General features: G+C 37.1%; 1 protein-coding gene across 9 annotated transcripts in view; it reads right to left on the minus strand.

The window, feature by feature from the left end:
* Positions 1-22,515, minus strand: part of GPD2 (glycerol-3-phosphate dehydrogenase 2) — a 150,906-nt gene that overhangs the window by 53,533 nt on the left and 74,858 nt on the right. For all 9 annotated transcript variants that reach the window (XM_054257614.2, XM_078327724.1, XM_078327725.1 and 6 more), the window contains 3 exons: positions 20,682-20,806; positions 19,273-19,370; positions 17,945-18,108 (listed from right to left, as the gene is read on the minus strand). In XM_054257614.2, coding sequence (XP_054113589.1) covers positions 17,945-18,108; positions 19,273-19,370; positions 20,682-20,806 — 387 coding nt within the window. The remainder of the gene's footprint in view (positions 1-17,944; positions 18,109-19,272; positions 19,371-20,681; positions 20,807-22,515) is intronic.

Raw genomic sequence — 22,515 nt, forward strand, 5'->3', positions numbered from 1 at the left:
GGTCAAGAGATCGAGACCATCCTGGGCAACATGGTGAAACCCTGTCTCTACTAAAAATACAAAAAATTAGCTGGGCATGGTGGCGCATGCCTGTAATCCCAGATACTCGGGAGGCTGAGGCAGGAGAACTGCCCGAACCCAGGAGGCGGAGGTTGCGGTGAGCCAAGAAGGCGCCATTGCACTCCAACCTGGGTAACAAGAGCAAAACTCCGTCTCAAAAAAAAAAAAGAAATCATCACAATCTAGCCAAGTGCTCCTCAGGGTTGCATGATATGAAATTTCTGAAAGATGCCTATTTTACTCTGGATAGAAAGAAAAAAATCAATGAGAGTGGTCACAACCCACTGCATCGAAACATTCCACTGCTGCTTCCTTCAGCCTTAGGAACTTCCCTTCTTGTGCAGGGTGAGAAACAAGTTGAAAGGCTGGAGTAACTTCATTCTCTCCCACTCCCGACCAACCCTCAGGCCTTTAGGCTTTAGGTCTCACCTGCTGACATAGCTCCTCTAGCAAACAGAGACTCCTTTCTAATGCAGGCACTACAGTACGTTTTCAGTATAAATTAGAAAAATTTTTATGGCAACTTATCCTTATTTGCGATTCTGTCCAATACTATACAAATCATGATTTCCATATCAAATGTGGGTCACAGAGGAGGAAATATAGGGAATTTACTTTTTCCCAAGTCCTCTACTACCCAATGTCCTTCTAAAGTCCTATAAAGGCTTTGTCAGTTATACTCAGAATTTCTGACTTGGTTTCACCTGGTTTCTGAGTGGCAGTGCCCTCCAGTAACTCCTACTGCCCCCAGTAGAATAATTTCAATAAAAGAGCTAGTAAGATCAGCCCCTCCTGGGAGCATCACACACTGGGGTCTGTTGTGGGGGAGGGGGGGCAGCAGGGGGTGGAGAGGTTCGGAAGGGATAACATGGGGAGAAATGCCAGATATAGGTAACGGGGGGTATGGAGGCAGCAAACCACATTGCCATGTATGTACCTATGCAACAATCCTGCATGACCTGCACATGTACCCCAGAACCTAAAGTACAATAAAAAATATATAATAATCTAAAAAATAGAAAAAAAAAATCAGCCCTTCCTGATGGCTCTAAAATTGCAAGTTCAATATTTGTGAAAAATTACTAAAATGCCATAATTTAAAGGGAATTTACAGGGGTAAGTAGTCTGAAACCAACTGTTCAAAAAGTATAGATAATGAGAAAAGACAGTACCTCCTTAAAATTTAATGGTGGGGGAGCACATGGGGAGAAGAGGAAAAGACCAATCAGAGATAACCACTTGACACACAGAAGGTCCTTGATTATACCTAGATGTAACTAAAGGCTTGTTGAACTGAGATACATAATGACAAAAAGGTAGACGATAAAACTAAATTATAATTTGGGGGCTAAATGCAGTGTCTAACTGGGATCAAGCACTTTGGGAGACTGAGGTGAGACGATCACTTGAAGCCAGGTGTTTATCATGCCTGGGCAACAAAGCAAGACCTTGTCTCTGCAAAAAGTTCTAAAAAATAAAAACTACACCTGTAGTCTTAACTACTAGGAGGCTGAGGTGTGAGATTCACTTGAACTCAGGGGGTCAAGACTGCAATGAGCTGTGATCACTCTACTGTACTCCAGCCTAGCAACAGAACGAGAATTTGATGCTTAGAAAGGTAAAAATAAAAATAAAATTACATATAAATATATATTTATTAAGGTAAATCTATAAGTCCTATCTTTGGACTGCCTCCCCAGCCCTTCAGTGGAGTCGGCAGGGGCTTGAGAAGTGACAAGATGGGATATTAAAGGCCAAAGTGGGCTCTAGGCATTGCTGGGACCTGTGGTCATCCATTTGTCTTATGCAGGGAGAGAAAGCACCACAGTGGTCCATGCCTGGGCTGAAGGCCCCATTGTGTCATGGAGGGCCCTCAGATCACCATTCTGAGACTGAGAAGGGTAGAGCCCTTCCTGACTGGGCTGGCCTCCGGAGTGAGCTCCATGTTGCAGAATCAGCAGCCTCACTCCAGACCTGGTTAATGGGCCACTCGTGGCCTCCACATGCAACTGCCACATGACATCTCTGGCCTCAGCCTGGATCTAAGAGAAGGTCCAGCTTTACTATAGACAGCTGGTTTTGCAAATGAGAGAACCAAGTTTTTGTTATAACCATTTTAAAGTAAATAGAAATTTTCTACTGTCAGAGCCAATGCTGATGTGCAGAAAATACCCCTGCATCTTCTGGAGAGAAGTGCCACAAAGCCTGGGGTTGCTACAGTTGCCACTTACTCTCTTGTCTGTGTTCTCCTGACCTCAGCGGGTGAGAACATCAAAAGCATCAACCAGTAGTAAGGAACACATGTGGAGTTTCAGCAGAAACCTCCCTTCCCAACACTGACCTCAACCTGTAGATTTTAAATATATGTATTTTTAATGGGGGTGAAGGTGAATTAATACTATTCATATTCGGGGTGGGACAGGGAGTGAGAAGACCAAGGTAACATTAAAAAGCAAATGTAGCGAATTGAAATAATTAAACTTTAGTGAGTGAAGTGTTTAATTGCATCTAGGTATTTATGTTACTTTAAATATTACTCTAAATTACATATGTATTTCATTTTGTTTGTGTTAACAATGTTTATGCTTTTTTTAAAAGAAAAATAGGTTCTTAAGCAAAGCACTATGGTACATGACTGTAGTTCCAGCTACTTGGCAGACTGAGGTGGGAGAATCACTTGAGCCCAGGAGTTCAAATCCAGCCCAGGAAACATAGTGAGACACTTTCTCTAAAAGCATAAAAAACAAACAAACAGGCGTTTTTGCTACTTTAAAAAAATTGATATAATTAGGTGGAAAAATATGTTTCCCTCTTTGCTCATACTTAAGGATAATGACCAATAACATTTTTGCCAAAATTTGTGATGAGAAAAAGAAATATACAAGTAGAAAATAGAGGAAAAAGGTAAAAATATACCTATCAATCTTGCTTTATACAATAGACATGCTTCTTACAATTAGCATGCACTATTATCTATTTATTTAAATGCTGTTGGAAAAAACAACTACTGAAAATAATAAATTGGGTTTATTTTATTCTTATACTGGAATGAGAGTAGTCAGTTTATCCAATTTGTAAATCCTTATATATTCAGATTAGTTTTTAAATGATAATGTATTCATACCTTCTCTTTCACTAAAATGATTCTGAGGTAACTATTGAAGTACAAGGCTTTGCACATGGGGAATTATTAAGAGAGAGGGCCGGGCGTGGTGGCTTATACCTGTAATCCCAGCACTTTGGGAGATCGAGGCAAGCAGATCATGAGGTCAGGAGTTTGAGACCAGCCTGACCAACATGGTGAAACCCTGTCTCTACTAAAAATACAAAAAGTAGCTGGGCATGGTGGCGTGCTCCTATAATCCCAGCTACTCAGGAGGCTGAGGCAGGAGAATTGCTTGAACTCAGGAGGCAGTGAGCCTAGATTGCTCCACTGCATTCCACTGCACTCCAGCCTGGGTGACAGAGTGAGACTCTATCTCAAAAAAAAAAAAAAAGAGAGAGGGAGAAAGCCTTTGAGCTTCTTCTCAGTTACTTTTCAGACTTCGATCTTCTTAAGGAAAATAAAACACAAATCACCAAATCCTTTCTTTGTAATATTTCTCAGGTTAAAAATTAAGAAAATTTAAAATTCCTGGGAAATATGAAGTTTCTGGCTTACTGATAGGCTCTAGCGTTATCTATCCCAGTTAAATCAGTTACATGTTAATCATCTTTGACATAAAACATCAAGTACAAATTATTTGGTTTTGCTTGCAAATTGATAGTTGTTTCATTATTATATACTTTTATATTTTATTCTCAAAGATTTACTCTTCTGAATAGATAGCAAATCATATATTAGCAATACTTTCCAGTGAATGCAAGAATATTTATTTGGTTTTGAACAGAAAAGGAGCAATAGTTATTTAACTTCTGTGGGAGGTTAGTTGTGCGTGCCTATGTGTTTTTTAATCTGCAAAGCTGAGTTTAAAAAAATAGGTGTTGTGTGGTTCATGCTTGTGAGTAGATATAATGATCTATGGAGTGTTTTACTAATATAAGTGTGATATGAGTGAGTATTAATAGTAATAATGAAACTAGTTTGAAAATTCACATTCTAAAATAGTAATCTATTTGGCTCCAGAGAATATAATCTACACCAAGGTGTTAGTTATATTTATAAAAACTATGTACCAAAGACTTTTTTTTTCACAGTTTTTTAAAATTACATTTCCAAGGCTTGGTAGTTAAAACTTAAGTGTAGGGCTTTTTAATTGAAGAGATATTTTTATTTCTGCCATTTCTTGTGAGGCTAGATGCTTAATAACAGGCTGGCTTTTCATCACACTAAGAAAGCTGCTGTGTGTTGTCAACAGAACAACTCCAAAATGGATTTAATTATTAATTTTTTTCCCTTTCTTCCTTTTCCTAAACAGGTATCTGGGGAAAGACTCCTAATCCTCTTGAAAGGATGCTAGAAAATATGTGAAGAGTGGGTATAGCAGTGAGTAACTAGGGACTCTGCCAACAGATACGTGAGGCATTATGTCATCCATACTATAAAGTAGCAAGAAAAATAGTTCCTGAAGAACAACCCTTATAGCTTCCTGAAGACCAATCATTATAGCCTTTTATTTCCCATTTATTTCCCCATTTTGCAACAACAATTGTTTCCTTCTCCCCTTGTTTCCAAATGTGACCTATAAGATTTTGTTTCTGAAGGAGAATTACTCTTGAGACAAATTCAATAGATAGTTACTGCAAGCTCCAAATGCAGGATTTTCAAGCATGGCTTACACTTCTTGGTCATGTGTTCTCCGAATGTCTTTGAAACAAAAGCAGAAAGTCCCTCAAACTTTAATACCTTAACCTTAAGCTACAGTTAATTAGCTTTATCTCTAAATTTAAAAAAATGCTTCATTAATATAAAGCATATCAACACTAATTTTACCAAGAATTTCATATATTAGTATAAGACTCATCTATTTAAAAGACTATAATTAACACAAGCACTTAGTCTGACTAAGCATATTAGCATTCAATGCAAGTAAATGTTATGAACTAGATTTTAGCAAATTTGAACAAATCACAGCAATTTTACATAATGATAATAACAGCATTTGAGACTCTCTGATTAATTTTAAGCTCTCTATACAGATCAGACTAGTGGATGTGTCCTTGTTTTGTGGTATCCAAATAAAGAAAATAAGATTTTATTTTTACTAATAAAAAGAAAAATAATTTGAAAGTGTGGTTTATTGGTGGCCAAGGCTGTATGAGTGGATATATTTTGATCTAAGCAGTTAAGATGGCTAAGAAATTTAATTCTATATAAGTTGGTCCTTGCTTTTAAAATCACCTTTTAAAATTTTGTGGCCTCTCATACATATGGAAAGCAATATCTACTCTATTAGGTGAAAAAAGCGAGGCACTACTACCAGTTATAAAATAGTAGGAAGAGCAAAACAAGTGTACATATAATAAACACATACACACACATACATTCAAATAATATACCAAAATCCTAAAAAAAAAAAATTATTTTTAAGTTACCTATAAGGAAGAGGAAATAGGGTAGAACAAGGTAAGAAGCTAGCCTTGTTCGAATGGTCTTTGTTTACATTTTTTACTTTAATACATTTTATTTATATAACTTATAAAACAAAAGCACAGTTTAAAAAAACTTCCTAATCATCTAAAGCAAAATGAAATTGATCTGTTGTATTAAGTGGTGGCATAACCACACTTACAGGAAATAAATATGTCAAGTCACTTTAAAAGACAGTAATTTGTCTCTATATCGCCATTCTACAACAAAACTGAAAAATACAATTAAACTGTTCTGGAAGTCTGATTGATGAAGTTAAATAAAAACCATGTAGTATTAAATTTGAAGTGAAACTATATCTAAGAACTCATCATGTTTTTCTTCTTCACATAAATTTTTTCCTAATTTTTTCTATTAAGAGGCCTAGAAATAATGACCAACCAGTAGCAATGAACCTTCACAGCAAATAGATTATGGTTCCCAGTTAATCATTTTCCACTTGAGTCTTGCTAGAGAAATGGTTGCTTCCAAAACTAGGGCAAGAAAGTTCCAAGATGCAACCAGAGTATCTTGTCATAGTGAACTACACAGATACCACCATAGACCACTGACAGGATATCACAAGGGCTCGGGGCCAACTGGAGGAAGCGACCCTAGGCCAGAGATGGGCAATCTGAACATCAACAATTCTTTTTTTTTTCTTTGAGACAGAGTTTCACTCTTGTTACCCAGGCTGGAGTGCAATGGCGATCTCGGCTCACAACCTCCGCCTCCTGGGTTCAGGCAATTCTCCTGCCTCAGCCTCCTGAGTAGCTGAGATTACAGGCACGCGCCACCATGCCCACCTAATTTTTTGTATTGTTTTTTTAGTAGAGACGGGTTTCACCATGTTGACCAGGATGGTCTGGACCTCCTGACCTCGTGATCCACCCGCCTCAGCCTCCCAAAGTGCTAGGATTACAGGCATGAGCCACCGCGCCCAGCCTAAACATCAATAATTATAATGGATTGACATGCATCTATCAACTACTTCAAATTCATGAGTTTATGTTGACAATCCTCCCCTCAGAAAAAGATCTCATTACATTTGGAGGATACTAAAAAAGCTAACTCATTATTTTTGAAGAGAAATAAATGAAAAGAATCAAGCATTTATCCAGACTTTCCTATAGACAATATGCCTTAAACTAGGCAGATAGTTGATAACAGTGAAATTATACATAATCCAACTAACCCATAAAGGAAAAATAGAATTAGAAAAGTACCATTTTCCCTTAACCTCTAATGAAATGCTATAATTATCTAAACAATACTTACAATGGCTGATTTAAAAATAAAAAAAGACGTAAATAGACTTGTGATGAAAATTCGCACTACCCATAAAGTATTTCTGACAAAACAATTTGATCTAGCCTTTTTGTCACTAGTCACCAAAAATATACCACCTCTCCTCAATAAACTATGCCTTCTGCTTTTCTTACATTTGTAATGCCCTCTCCTTTAAGCCTAGCCGTTTTTGTGATTCATTTTAATTAACAGAATGTGGTAAAAGTGATAGTGTGTGACTTCTAAGGCTAAGACAAAAGAAGGCCTCCATTCCTGCCTTGGTTTCCTAGTGGGCTCATGGTGTAAGCCACATAAGAAGTCTCTGACCTGTGAAAAAGTCCAAGTTAGCCATACAGAGAAGCTATCACTAAAGAGGTGCCAGACTAACTCTTGGCCGCTCCAGCCTTCCCAGTCCAGGTACCAAACATGTAAGTAAAGAAGCCTTTAGAAGACTTCGGCCCCAGCTGCCATCTCACTACAAATATACAGAAAGATCCCAAGTGAGAACCACCCAGCTGAGCCCATCCATCCTCAGAACTATGAGATATAACCAATCATTGTTTTAAGCCACTGAGTTTGGGTGTTGCTTCTTATGCAGCAGAAGATTAATGGGATAAGTCTATCAATTTACAGCAAAAGGAAACTATTATATAAAACCATGAGGAAACAAAAAAAGGGATTGGAAACCTACCAGTTAAAAAAGAATGAATCCACACTGGGAGCTCCAAAAGGTGGGAGGGTGGGAGAGGGTGAGAGTTTAAAAACTACCTATTGAGTATCATGTTCACTATTTGGGTGCTGGGTTCACTAGAAGTGCAAATGTCACCACTAAGCAATAATATATTCATGTAAGAAACCTGCACATGTAGCCCTGAATATAAAAATAAAAATAAGAAAGAATGAATCAACTTATATGTAAGATTTTGTCTATTTTATGAGTAGGTTTTTAAAATCAGGAGCCTAATAAAGTTATGAGACTATAAAGGACATGTGAGCATAACCAGATATTTGATATTAAGAAATTACTATTGGCTGGTTATAGTAGCTCATGCCCGGAATCTCAGCACCTTGGAAGGCCAAGGTAGGAGAATTGCTTGAGCCCAAGAGTTCAAGACCCCATCTCCATATATAGAGTTCTGTTTTAAATATATTTGTTAAAAAGAAATTATTGTTAAACAATTTAGGCATGGCTGTGTTTTAAACAGAGTTCTTAACTTTAAAGATACAGACTAAATATCCATGGATAAAACGTTTGTTATGGAGGGGAATGGGGGAAGGGAAAATGAAAGTATAGATTGGCCATGAGTTTATAAGTGTTAAAATTGAAAGTTCATTTTACTATTCTCATTACTTTTGTACATATTTGAATTTTACATAATAAAATTGTATAGATTTTATTGAACTGTTTGGTTGTTTTTCCAAAGTGTATAATGGACTTAAAAATCAATGGTAGCTGAAAGAAGCCATGATGCTATAATCTTCATTTTGAAAAGTCTTTTTTTAGCTAAAAAATAAAATTACCTTCACATCCCCATGTATCTAAAATATCAATGTAGACTTTTAGCTATGATTCCTCTTTCTTGCTTTAAAATAGGGATCATAATATCCTATCCCAGCATATATACAAAGCTGTTTCAAAGATAATTTCTGGGGAAAAAAAAAGTTTAGAAAACCACACTCTGCTACACAAATATAAAACATTGCTAGTAGTAGGGACCATGTATTTGGCAAATGCCTGGCAAATAGTAGAAGCTCCATAAATATTTTTTGGATGAATGAGTAAATCAAGAGAAGAGTGGACAGAGATTTTTGATACCATAGCTTCTGCCTTTGATCCTGCATCTTTTTAAAATGGGTCAACTGAACAACAGAGTGGGAGAAGTAAATAGCTTACTACGATCCACTAGAACTATCAGCTCAAACAACTTACATACATCCTACTAATGGTGAATTTTTATCACTGTTTTTAAGCTTTTATACACAGAGTACAAATATGGATGACTACTATCTCGGCTTGCTATACCTCATTGAATCCACTTTCATAGATTTCAATTTAAAAAAATTATGAGAGAATGAAAGCCTGGTATTTAATACATGCTGGACAAGTGAGCAATAAACAACTGCAAAGTTTCCTGGGGGCTATGTTACTCTGTCTCATCATCAGGAAGCTAAAGCATATGTTGGATATTAGCCTGGGTGGACAAAGTGTGTCCTATTTATTTAAGGTTTCCTTTGAAGCCACAATTTATAAGTTTTGTTTCTTAGGGGTACATGTCAAACTTCATTTAGCATTAGTTGGTATCCAGATACACTGAATAGCAAAAAGGCAGCATTTGGGGGCAAAAAAAATATGCCTGCTATATGAGCAATGATGTCAGTTTCATTTATGTAACTCACAGAAAACAAGAGGAGAAATACAACAGGAAAGCTGACAGTAGGAAGCCAAGATTAAGACTATTCATTTAATTTAGAGGTGTAAAATTGCATATGAACAAGGAGAAATATTAAAAGCAAATATGTTTTAAATCAATGTGTAAAAGGAAAGAATGTTTAGAGAAAGTTGTATTAAAATGTTATGGTTTTTAATTCTTAAACTTCAAAGATTATACTTACCTGGAGCACGTTCATATGCACAAAATATTTTTCCCTTTTATCCTAAGAATGTTTGGCAAATTTTTCTAGCATATTCTTCAAATTTTAAATATACCAGGGGATGCTTGTGGAACTGATGCTTCACTTTGGAATATTTTCACAAAAAGTAGAAATTTGGTGGACTATAGAGTATCCATAAAATTGACCCAAATAAAATAATATGGGAGTAACATTTTGTACTTTTAAAGTTATTTTACATTTATTATATAATAGTTCACTTAAATATCAAAACAGCCTGTGAGTTAGGAGTCATAAGCCTAAATATATAGATGTGTAATGCAGAGCTCAAAGTGCAATTAAGTTTGTAAACCTAAGTCATCTGCTTCCATATCACTGACTGACTTAAAGACCCTACAATATCTTAGAAAGCAGCTTTCTAGTATGATTGTGATGCTTACAATTCTAAAACAATTTATCATGCCATTTTTGGCATTATTTTTATAAGATTCATCTGTATTGCTCAGTTTAGTTATAGTTCATGCACTTTCAATGCAGTGTTTTACTCCATTATGTGAACAGACCATACATTGTATATCATTTTTCTCTTGATGGATATTTGCATTACTCCCCTTTTTGAAACTATACCCAGTGCTTCTATGAATTTTTTGTACATATATCTTGGTAGACATATGCAACAGTTTCCCTAAGGCATATATCTACTAATAAAATTACTAGATCACAAGGTACCCTTAACTTTTCTAGGCATGTCCAAATTCTATGAAATTTATATTAACTTACATAACCATCATATAATACTTCTACAAAGTTTAAAAATAAAACTGAACAGCTGAACATAGTGGCTCACACCTGTAATCCCAGCACTTTGGGAGGCCGAGGTGGGTGAACTGCCTGAACTCAGGAGTTTGAAACCACCCTGGGCAACATAGTGAAACCCCATCTGTACTAAAAATACAAAAAAATTAGCTGGGCATGGTGGCATGCACCTGTAATCCCAGCTACTCAGGAGGTTGGGGAGGGAGAATCCCTTTAACTAGAGAGGTGAAGGTTATAGTGAGCCAAGATTGTGCCACTGCATTCCAGCTTGGGCATCAGAGTGAGATCCATCTCAAAAAAAAAAATAAAAGTAATTTTAAAAATAAATAAATAAATAAAACTGAATAATATATTACTTTAGAAATGCATGTATATCTGATTAAGATTATTAAAAAGAAAGTCCAGGGATCCTAATAATACAAATCAGCATAACAGTTATTTCTAGGAAAGATGAGGAAATGAAATGGTGAATAGTCACAGTTGGCTTCAAAGTATTGGTAATATCCTAGTGATATGGACAGGAGGCAGGGAAATACTGGGTAGAGGAGGGCAGTTCCCAGCAAAGGCCCCATCCACAGGCCTGGGCCAGTGGCCCTAAATGAACTTCACATCAATGTTTTCCCGCCCAAATGTTGTTCCTTCAAAAACCACCCTGACCCACCACACCCTCATCCTGTACCTAATAAAAATCCCAAATTCCATTGGCAGAGGAGCAGAGTGGCATGGCAGAGAATGAGAGAAGAAGCATCTGAACATCAAACAGGCAGGTGGACAGCTGGAGAGGAGTTCAGCCAGGGACAGGTGAACTCCAGGGGGAGATTATCTTCCTACTCCATCCCCTTTCAGCTCCCCATCCCACTGAAAGCCACCCCAATCACTCAATAAAACCTCTGTATTCACCATCCTCCAAGTCTGTATGACCCGATTCTTCCCAGATGCTAGACTAGAACCCAGGTATCAAGAGGGCAAAGTGTAAAAGGCTGTCACCCTGACTCTCCACTGAGCTGGTTAACACTTAGCCATCGTGGGTGGCAACTGCTAAAAGAGCGTTAATTATAACACACCCCTAGATGCTGCCATGTGGCCAGAGCCCAAAAGCACTTACCCAGGCACCTGTTTTCCTGTGTACTCCCCAACCCAGAACAGCTTTGAGAGCCTGGCCAAGTAATGGAGCCACAACCCTGTCACAAGTCCCAGGAAGGGTCCAGGGAACTCTCCCATCTCACTAGGTTTTAAGGCCAGCTGTGGATCCCACAGTCTTAATGATTAACTTTACAACTTACATATGTGCTACATGTATTCTGTTTATCAATATTTACAGAATTTTAAACCTTGGTTGTATAATAATAAGGATACAGAAAGGGTTAGGAGCCCTGGAAACTGTTGACAAATAGAACTTTACATTTTAAAATAAATGTATTACATTAAGATAAAATTTTTTTAAAAAAACACATTTTTAATGCATTATGCCAATACCTCCTTATTCGACAGTTGTTTGTTTTTATGTTTTCAGCCACCTCAATTAAATTTCATAGAAATTAAACATTGGGAGATGAAGAAAGGGATTTGGTTATGTTTACTCTTCCAAGGGAATTTGTCCTCTCACCAAACACATCTATCTTGAAAATGTTTAAATAGCCAATTATCAAAGAAATAAATAATGACAAATTACTAGTGTCTCAAAAATATTAAATTAAATATTCTAAAAGTAAGTATCAGTATATGTCTCCAATACGTATATTTATTTATAAATTACATAATGTACATACTGCTGTTCTTACATAGTATAGACATTTGAACCATATACCAAAAGAAGGCATTTATAAGGAATTTAACTTTAAAAGCATATCTACAAAGAAGTTCTAATGTGTTCTTCCTATACCTGGGTAGACGGATGTGTGCACCTCATGATGCTCACACCCTTCACTTTGGAGATTAACCACTCCAATTTATAAGAATTGCATTAAGAAGCAAGTAGCCCAAACTTTCTTAAAGGACTTGCTATTAATATTCTGTTTGTAAATCCACATTGTTCAGTTATCTATTCAATCTATTTCTATTATTCTGAAGAAATTAAATGTCTGTCTGATTTAAAGTAGATAACACCCAATTCATTCAACAACTCTGTTTACAAATAGTGTAAATGAGGACTAAAGGCATCATCTTAAGATTTTACTTATGTTCCAGGAACTCAATGAAAAAACAAAAAACATAAAACCAAAAAAATCACTTTTGTGGAACTGGTAATTGATTTTTTTCAGCTTCCCAAGTAGATAAAATCAACACCTTAAAAGACTTGTCTTTAACCCAGGCTTTCTTTTATTAAATTGTACAATTGTGGTCACATGCCTAGAGGAGTAATAGCTTGCTCCTAACAAAAGAGCCTGGATTCCACAATATGTCTTTTGCCAGAGGCATCGTTCCCCAAAGCATACAGCTAACTGCATCTCCTGCTGTACCTGTAACAATTTAATTGTATAAGTCAGCCTAGTCAAGCATCTCCAGCTCATGACTAGGAGACATGAAATTCATTGTCATTATTGTCCCTGTCATTTTGGATCATTATATCCTGCTGCAGAATTTTCCTCACTTCAGTGCATTTTTACCTCCAGGAGCCAGGGATTATAGCTGAGGTTGGGGTGGGGGCAGGACCGTGAACTACATTTACCTCAGGGGAGCCAGAGATTAAATTGGCTTTGCTCTCTCACGAGCTGAATTCATCTATTTGTATGCTATGAGTTTTTGGTTGGAATAAAAATGAATATTCTAGTGAAACCTGGGCTTTAATTCCCCCTTCGATACATGGATGTAACCTACTTTTATTTACATTAGGAAAAGGCAATGTAATTTCTTATAGTTGCTATTTTCATATATGCATAAGGAATACTTAGAGGCATCATTGGGTATGAAACAACAGACATCTCTGTCAATGTCTTGACTCTCAGAAAGGAAGAATTTAAAGCTGTAATTTTGTTCTTCAGTTTCATTTTATAATGGCTTAATGGAGGTATTTAATGGTTTTTAATATTTGATGATTTTTAATTATAGCTCATTTTCTGTGTACTAGATTGGATGACTGGTGTCTAACCAGAATAGCTCCAAAGATCCACTCTGGAAACTAACAGAGGGGAAAAAAAATAAGGTCCTGAGAAAACTGGCTACCCCTAACAGCTGGTTCACATAATCTCACAGCCTGCCAAGTCACACAAGCATATCATGCTCTAAACACTTTCCTCTGACTTGGGAAAGTTGCCCTGGTCACCATACTCTCTACTTAGTAACACCCGTATCAGCAGTAATGGCCATGGGTCCAGCTGTGGGTCTCTGCTAGGCAAGTTAGAAAATACTAGGATGTCTCAGTCAGAAATCCAGTGAGTTGACTATATGATTAACAGAATATAAGAAGGAAATACAACTGGAGGAAAATCTGGTATGTCATTTACTATCCCAACTTTGATTTCACGTGGATTTTACTGAGAAATTTGACATTCTCTCTGTTTGCATTTAAAAAGATGACTTATTCCTCCATATGAGTGAATTTGTTTTTCAGTGGTTAACAATAAAATATGGCAACAGATCATACTTATGCCATGCACAGAATAGTAACTATCATTACTACACCAAAAAGTATGACAGGCCAGAAAAAGTGGCTCCTGCCTGTAATCCTAACACTTTCGGAGGCCAAGGCAGGAGGATCACTTGGGGCAGGAGTTCAAGACCAGCCTGTCTCTACAAAAAATAAAAATTAAAAAATATATATAAAATGTTGGAGGGAAAAGTGCATGGAACTTACTGTATTACCTCTATGAACTTTTGTGGGAGAACAGATTTTGCCTTCATCATATGCAATGACCATCAGAATTTACCTAGGATGAACTGTGTTAATGAGAAATTAATTTTTTTATCTTTGTACATTTTGTACTTCAGAGGGAACATCTCACAGCCCAAATATCTCTGTATTGAAGATACCTTACAGGTCTATTCAGTGCCTGGTCCAAATTAATGGTAATGTTTATTAGTTTGTCCCACTATATTTTCACCCCATATTTCACTTTACACTGGTGCTGAAATAGTGTATAATATATTACTAATAAGAGTTTTTAGTTAGCAAAACTTCTTGTGGCATTAAAAGTTCATTTGATTATCTAGTCACAGTAGCTCATGCCTGTAATTCCAGCACTTTGGGAGGCCAAGGTGGGAGAATCCCTTAAGCTCAGGAGTTCAAGACTAGCCTAGGGAATATAGCGATACCTTGTCTCTACCAAAAGTAAAAAACAACTAGCCAGGTATTGTGGCACGTGCTAACTGTAGTCCCAGCTACTTGGGAGACTGAGGCAGGAATTCTGCTTGAACCCGAGATTAGAAGCTGCAGGAAGCTATGGTCATGCCACTACACTCCAGCCTGGGTGACAGAGCAAGACTCTGTCTCAAAAAAAAATAATTAATTAGTTAGAACAAAAAGCCTATTTCATTATATATGTCACTTTGTCATCAGATTCAAAATTCTCCCTTGGTGGGAGTTACAAATATTATTTCTGTTCACTTTAAAATGGCTAATTTTAAGTTATATGAATTTCACCTCAATACATTATTTTTAAAGTAAACTCAACATTATTTCAAGAAGCCTGAATGCACCTTGAAATCACTTCAGTGACTACTGTTATATTCTCATAATGGTAATTTATGAAGAAGTGTATATATTTTTCTTGTTAAGAAAAGTTTACCTTGTAAACTACAATGTTTAGACTTGGGTTTGCAATGATAGAAGTTCATATTGAAATACTTTTCCTCTCTGAAATATTTTACTAGCAGGATTGTACTGTAATAACATTTTTCCAGTCAAAGGGAAAAAAGGCATTCATTCCTTTTATTGAGCATGGACTGACTCATTTAATTCTTTATCTACATGCTCCTCTTCACCTTATTTCCAACGCTGATATTCAATTTGATCATCATACCATATTAGGTAAAGAGTTGCCCCACGTGTGAATATAGTTGTAAAACCACAGAACTACACTGTTGCACATGCTTGCTTTGCCTCACCTCAAGTACGATATAGTTGGGCCTGTACTATTTCAGAACAAAATCAAAAGACAAATTATTTCAAATGAGTAGAACATAATTATTTTTACTCCTTTTGTTCAAGACTTTTTGTTAAGATTTTTACAACAAATTTCCAAAGAGCAATTTGAAAATATTTTAAATGATACCTTTTAAATTTTTCAGAAATTTTTGCTAAGCTCATAATTTTGTAACCTATAACAGGCTATAAAGATCAATTCTAGACTAAAGAATTCGTGGCTGGGGGTGGTGGCTCACACCTGTAATCCCAGCACTTTGGGAGCCCGAGGTGGGTGTGTGGATCACAAGGTCAGGAGATCGAGACCATCCTGGCTAACATGGTGAAACCCTGTCTCTAATCAAAATTTTAAAAATCAGCTGGGGATGGTCACACATGCCTGCAGTCCCAGCTGAGGCAGTCGAATCCTTGAACCTGCGAGGCGGAGGTTGCAGTGAGCTGAGATCATGCCACTGCACTCCAGCCTGGATGACAGAGCAAAACTCCAACTCCCAAAAGAAAAAAAAAAAATTCTTTTTCCTTATGATTCTAAGAGAACGTTTCTTCTACACTGTGTAACAAAGGTTTCCCTTGGCTTCTCCATGTTGAATCAATAAGAATCTATAACTCACAACAATGCCAAACCAATGTAAAACAGGATGTCTGACATTCACTAATACTTCTTTTCTTTCTTTTTTTTTTTTTTTGAGATAGGGTCTCGCAGTGTCCCCCAGGCTGGAGTGTAATGGTGGGATCTCAGCTCACTGCAGCTACCTCAGCCCCCCAGTAGCTGGGACTACAAGTGCATGCCACCACACCTGGCTAATTTTTTGTATTTTTAGTAGAGATGAGGATTTGCCATGTTGGTCTCAAACTGGGCTCGAGTGATCTGCTGCCTCGGCCTCTTTAAGTGCTAGGATTATAGGCGTGAGCCACCTTGCCCAGCCACTAATACTTACTTTTAAAAGATTCAGATATTCACAAGCTTATAAATAAAATTAGTTAGTACCCAATACATAACAAGGTAGAGAAATGAGTAAGTATATGAGAGGGTTTGTGCAGGATGGATTAGTAATGAGAGAAAGGACACAAACATTCCCCTGTCAGGATGGGCAGGATGCTATTTACAGAATGCCTTCTTACTCCTCCTGCACCAAAAGCCTCTTTACTATAATCACCCAATAAACTACAATAGATTAACATTAAGGGTCTGATGCAGAGAAAGCAAATTCACAGTTAAGGCTGTCCTTTAACATGCAGGCTCAATCAAGGGCACCAAAAAAAGTAGTTAAGTGGCCCCCCTGTGGTGTTCACATGCTGGAAGGCACTACAACCCGTGAATTTTCTAGCTTTTAATGTTTGCCTAAGACCCTTAACATTTTTCTAATATTGTTGCTCCTAGGACATTTTCTTGACTTTGGTCCCCTTTTCCCTCCCTGCACATATACTTTTTGCATTTATATATAAAAGCCTGACAGATAGCTGACTTAGTTCAGAAATGTACCACTGGAAAGAAGAAAAAAACATAGGGATTGCCTTGAGGACACTCCATAGTATGCAGTATAAATATCAAAGTATCCTGAAAAAAATAAAACATAGGAATTTAGATATCTAATACTAAATAGAAAAGATAATACAATGGGGGTGTGAGGGCTCACTGAGATACAGAATCTAAGCTGTCCTCTGCATCACAAAAATTTTTTAAACATGTATAATTATCTGTGTTCAGCTATTTCCTTATAAATATGGACACCCTTGAAAAATAAATATATATTCCAATCTCATGCACTCTTTAAAACTACTAGTAAAATTTTACAAATGGCTTTGCCTGTTATGTTTTATACTGTTTTGTGGTGCACCTAAGTGTTCCTTCAAATAAAAGTGTACAAAATTATATTGCACACATGCAAAAAAAAGAATGAACATTGAACACATGGCAAATGGGCACCAGGTAATGTCACTATTAGAAAACATCTAACAACAATAAATAAGCAATAAAAACTGAGAGCACAGTTTAACAGATACAATGTTCATCTACTTCATCACATAAATTATACATTCAAGAATTGTGTCCTCTGAAAAATACAAACATGTCAATTTCAGCCCAGGGGGCATTTTTTCCCTAGGTTTATAACCCCTTGAAAATAGAGGCTTCATCTAGAAAACCTAACATATCCTCAGCTGCTTTCAACATCATAATATATTCATATGGTAAATATTCACTAGCAAACACATAACAAATTACATGGCATGAGGGTGGGGACCAAATTCATAATGAAGAGAAATGTACCAAACCAATCATGAGACACAAAGTAGAAATCAAAGAAGAAAACAAATATGTAAAATAAACAATATTAAAGGTAAAACATTACGGTTAGTTTTTCAGCCACTATTAGAGAAAATGGTGAATATGTACGTGCAAGTGCGTTTGTGTGTTGTGTAAGATATGTATTTAAAGTAAGGATGCAAAATTATCTCTTTAAGAATATACTATATGTGTCATGAGTGAAAGTATCTTGCAAGGAAAAAAAAATATTACATACCATCATAGTAGACAATTGCTCCTACCAGTTTGTCCTTTTGGAGCATTGGGAAATGTTCAAGAGCTCTTGATTTGCTAAGGACATAACTGCTTTTCAGGCAATTACTTCCTGCAACCAAATCATACAGCTTGATTCCTACCCAGTAGTAAGGTAATTGCCACCACCTACAGCATAAATAGGGGGGAAAGTTCTTTAGAAACAGAGTATAGCATTATAGAATATTACTTTATACTACAAGACACTTTTCATTTAAGAAAAACAAAGCATACCTAGAAGTGGACTGTAAAAGAAACAGATTTATATAACTATTTTTGACACTAACCTAGCTGAAGTCTATAAGTAAATAAATCAATTAGATTTTAAATGAATCTTCTCTGAGGCAGTTGTTCTCAACCTGGCTGAATATTAGAATTCTCTGGGGAACATTAAAGATAAATATGATGCCTAAGCCTCATACATCCAGAGATTGATTTAACTAGACAGACTAGGGTGGGGGCCTGGATGATGACAATGTGCACCCAAGATTGAGAATAACTGGTTCAGAAAGTGTTGTTTTGTTTTTTTTTTTATAAAGATGGGTTTTCACCATGATGGAAAGGCTGGTCTTGAACTCCTGACCTCGGGTGATCCACCCACCTTGGCATCCCAAAGTGCTAAGATTACAGGCGTGAACCACCGCGCCCGGCCTAGAAAGTCTTAAGCGATCTATGACAAAGGGTGAACAAAATTATAAAGAATCTGTTTCTGGCCCCCTACAACACTCATGTGGCTAAAACAGTTACATAATCCACTTTTTCGTACTACCTGAATTCCAGTGTAAGGGAACTTCATGGATAGCTCTAACAACATTAGGAAAACTGAGTTTTATAATTTATCATCTGACACCTCCTAATCAAATTTCAACCTTGGTTAACTTGGACACTTAACATGACTCAAAATGGCTTGGGTTTCAAGTGGGTATATGGTATGTTTCAATTTTACAACAGGATACTTTAGCTCAGCAGTTTATAGTCTGCACGTGATCCTCTTACATTCCTTGGTGCAAATGCAGTTGCTCATCTATATACTTCAGAAACTAGAGTAAGAAACTATTAATTACAAATACAGAACACGACCCTCTTTAAAAATCTAGAGATAGGCGAGTAGAGAGTAATTTAAGAAAAGTCATACTTTTAACTACAACAAAGGAAAATATTTTAAAAAGATTAAAGATTAGGACCAATTGGAACCAAATTACAAAATATGCATTAAGGGATTATTTCCATTAAAAATACTGTTCTACGGACCGCAGAGAAGCAAATGCATACAGGTGATATCAAAAGGCTTACTTGTAAACCGGAAGCATTATAGGCAATGGAGCTGATAAATGGGGAGCAATTTCTAGCAGGTTGGCACGCTCATGAAGGGCTTCTTTTACCATCCTATACTGAAAGGCAAAACAGAGAAAATTAGTTTGGCAGTAACAGATCATAATATTTTCAAATGGCAAATAGACACCCTGCCAACTGATTGATACACAGGAACCTTCTACCTCTGAGTGAGGATAGCTCCCTCCTAATCAAATTTCTAATAATACATCATTCTGTCAACCTCAAAGATTTTTTAGAAACCTTAACTGTATTTGCATAGGAGAAAAACATTCTGTCAGAGTTCCCAGGTGTAAGATATTTTCCTGACTTGAGTTACAAGATTATTGTAGTCATTTATCTTGCCTCCTCTGGATTGTCTCCCTTTCTCTGTTCCCCATAATATTTTTTCCGTGTAGGATAACAGAGTGTTCAAATTCATGCTAAAAGTTTTTGCCTTGCCGTCACAAAACCAAGCAATGATGCTACTTAACAGTTACACAGTATTTTACAGATTATAAACAGGCTTTTGTCTTAACTGCTGTAGTCGTAATTATGCCTCTCTAAAAAGCCAGCATTGCTATTTTAACACTAATTTTACAAATAAGAAAACAGACTCATAGATGTTGAATAAATAAGCCAGTACACATCACAAGTTAGCTGATTCTAAATCCTATGCTGTTTTCTTTGCATGTATCATAATACTGAAGAGAAATATAAGAAAAGGGGACAGATTCAAAACTGACTTGTCAAGAAAAAAAAAAAGGAGACAGATTCAAAACTTGACAATATCAAGCCAGTGCTGCTGTGTTTTTCATGTACAGAAAGCAGATAGGAAGTTCAGCAGATTTTTTTTTTTTTTTACCCCTCTGGGAAATGTCATCTTCCACACTGCCTTGGCAGTTTTCAAATGGTGGCAGGCTGGACACAATAAAGTGTGACATAAGAGAAGCATGACTCAGATCATCCTTTCCTTCAGAATATGTCAGCGACAATATGAGCGTGTGACTGCAGTTGTAGTTAAGAGGATCAATTTCGCACTCCCCCTGCATTACAAGATAGCTCCCCTCAAAGTGCTTGCAAAGTAGTAATTTGGTAGCCATTGGCCAAAACCCAATCACAATTGTTAAAAGGCAACACATCCAAAAGTGATTTTGTAAATCTGCTACTTCAACATGCCTGTGAAGAAAAAGCCCCTGATTACCCATAAACATAATACTACAGGAAAGAACTGACACACCTCTCCTGAAAGATAGTCCAGCAGAATAAATAGGTATTTCCAACAGGAAGAAATGCTAAAAGCCATTAAAAAAAAAAAAACCAACCTGATTTAATTGGGTAGAAAAAAGCATAGTCGCAATTTTTGTTTAACAACCAGCATACACAATTACCTGCTCAATATCCAACTTCATGATGGCCTTCTGAAGATATCTCACACCACCATGGATCAATTTAGTGCTTCTGCTGCTAGTCCCCGATGAGAAATCATCTCTTTCTACAAGGGCTGTTTTTAGTCCTGTGTAACCAGAAAACCAAATTAACTTCTTAAATTACACAATTTGTATGTAATTCATTAAAGGCACTTCTCCAGGGTAGAGACAATCACAAGAAAAATTACTCTGAACATGGATAAATTTGTATTCAAAGTGCAGTACACTGTCTATATTATAATGAAGCGATTTTAGGCTCTTCCTGGGGGAAAATTCAAGCGAGAACTAGAAGCATATTACACTGTGAATAAATCACAACTAGAAAATATTATAGTGCAATTTCATGGCAGTAACATACACTGGTGCACTTAGAAAGTCAAAGGAGAGACTGGCACCCAACTCTACCCATGTACAGTTTACTGAATGTTGCTGAAAACCTTCTGGAACTCTTGTTCATCTCTCACTACAAGAGTCCAGACCTGTCCCACCCCCTCATCTCTGATCCACTGTAATGAATGCATCACCAATAAATCTAGACTACACTTTCTTCCTTTTTTTTAGATGGAGTCTTGCTCTGTCACCCAGGTGGACTGCAGTGGCACAATCTCAGCTCACTGCAACCTCCACCTCCTGGTTCTAGCTGCCTGCCTCAGCCTCCCGAGTAGCTGGGACTACAAGCACGTGCAACCATGCCCAGCTAACGTTTTGTATTTTAGTAGAGACAGAGTTTCACCATGCTAGCCAGGATGGTCTCGATCTCCTAATCTCATGATCCACCCACCACAGTTCCCAAAGTGCTGGGATTATAGGTGTGAGCCACCATGCCTGGACGACTAGACTTCTATGCGTTGACTTCTGTTGAAAAATGTGTCTGGAGTGGTGTTATGGTAGATGATATACAATAGGGAAAGATATCCAAGATATCAAAAGAGAGAGAGAGAAGAGAATACGTTCTGATACTGAGGTGTTTATAGTCTAATTTAAAACCTTTGAACATAACAATATTTTAGAATTACAAAGAAATACAAGCCAGTAAAAACGAACACAGCACAGAATAGCCATCAGTAAAAAATATATTCTTGCCAGGTGTGGTGACTCATATCTGTAATCCCAGCACTTTGAGAGGCTAAGGTGGGCGGATCACTTGAGGTCAGGAGTTCAAAACCAGCCTGGCTAATATGGTGAAACCCCATCTCTACTAAAAATACAAAAAATTAGCTGGGCATGGTAGCATGCACCTGTAATCCCAGCTAGTTGGGAGGCTGAAGCAGGAGAATCACTTTAACCAGGAAGGCAGAGGTTGCAGTGCACCGAGATCACTCCACTACATTCCATCCTGGGCTACAGAGTGAGACTCTATCTCAGAAAAAAAAAAAAAAAAGAATATATTCTTGATAGGGAAAGGCTGAACAAAGATAGGTTAGTTCTAGAAGTTGTCCATGTTCCCTTTATTTGAAGGCTGCTATAGATCTCTTAGAGAGGACTAGTTTTGTTTTGCTGCAGAGACACCTGCCTCTTCATGACTGGAGATGACCATCAATCAGTACTACAAGTGTCACACAGGAGTTGAAAGATGAAAGCCAATACCCCAAAAACCCAAAGTATACATCAACCCCAAGCCATGAGGAACTTTCATGGCCTGGCACACTCCTGGGGGATAAGAGAATGTCATAGAATCCAATTACAATGAGAATACATAACTATAGCAGTTCAGACTCACAAAGTTCATTTAGGAGAACCTGTGCATGTATTCAATTCAGAGCCACTTATTACATTTAATACCAAAGGGTCGTTT

This window comes from Callithrix jacchus, chromosome 6 (genome assembly GCF_049354715.1).
Source record: "Callithrix jacchus isolate 240 chromosome 6, calJac240_pri, whole genome shotgun sequence".
Taxonomy (NCBI): Eukaryota; Metazoa; Chordata; class Mammalia; order Primates; family Cebidae; genus Callithrix; species Callithrix jacchus.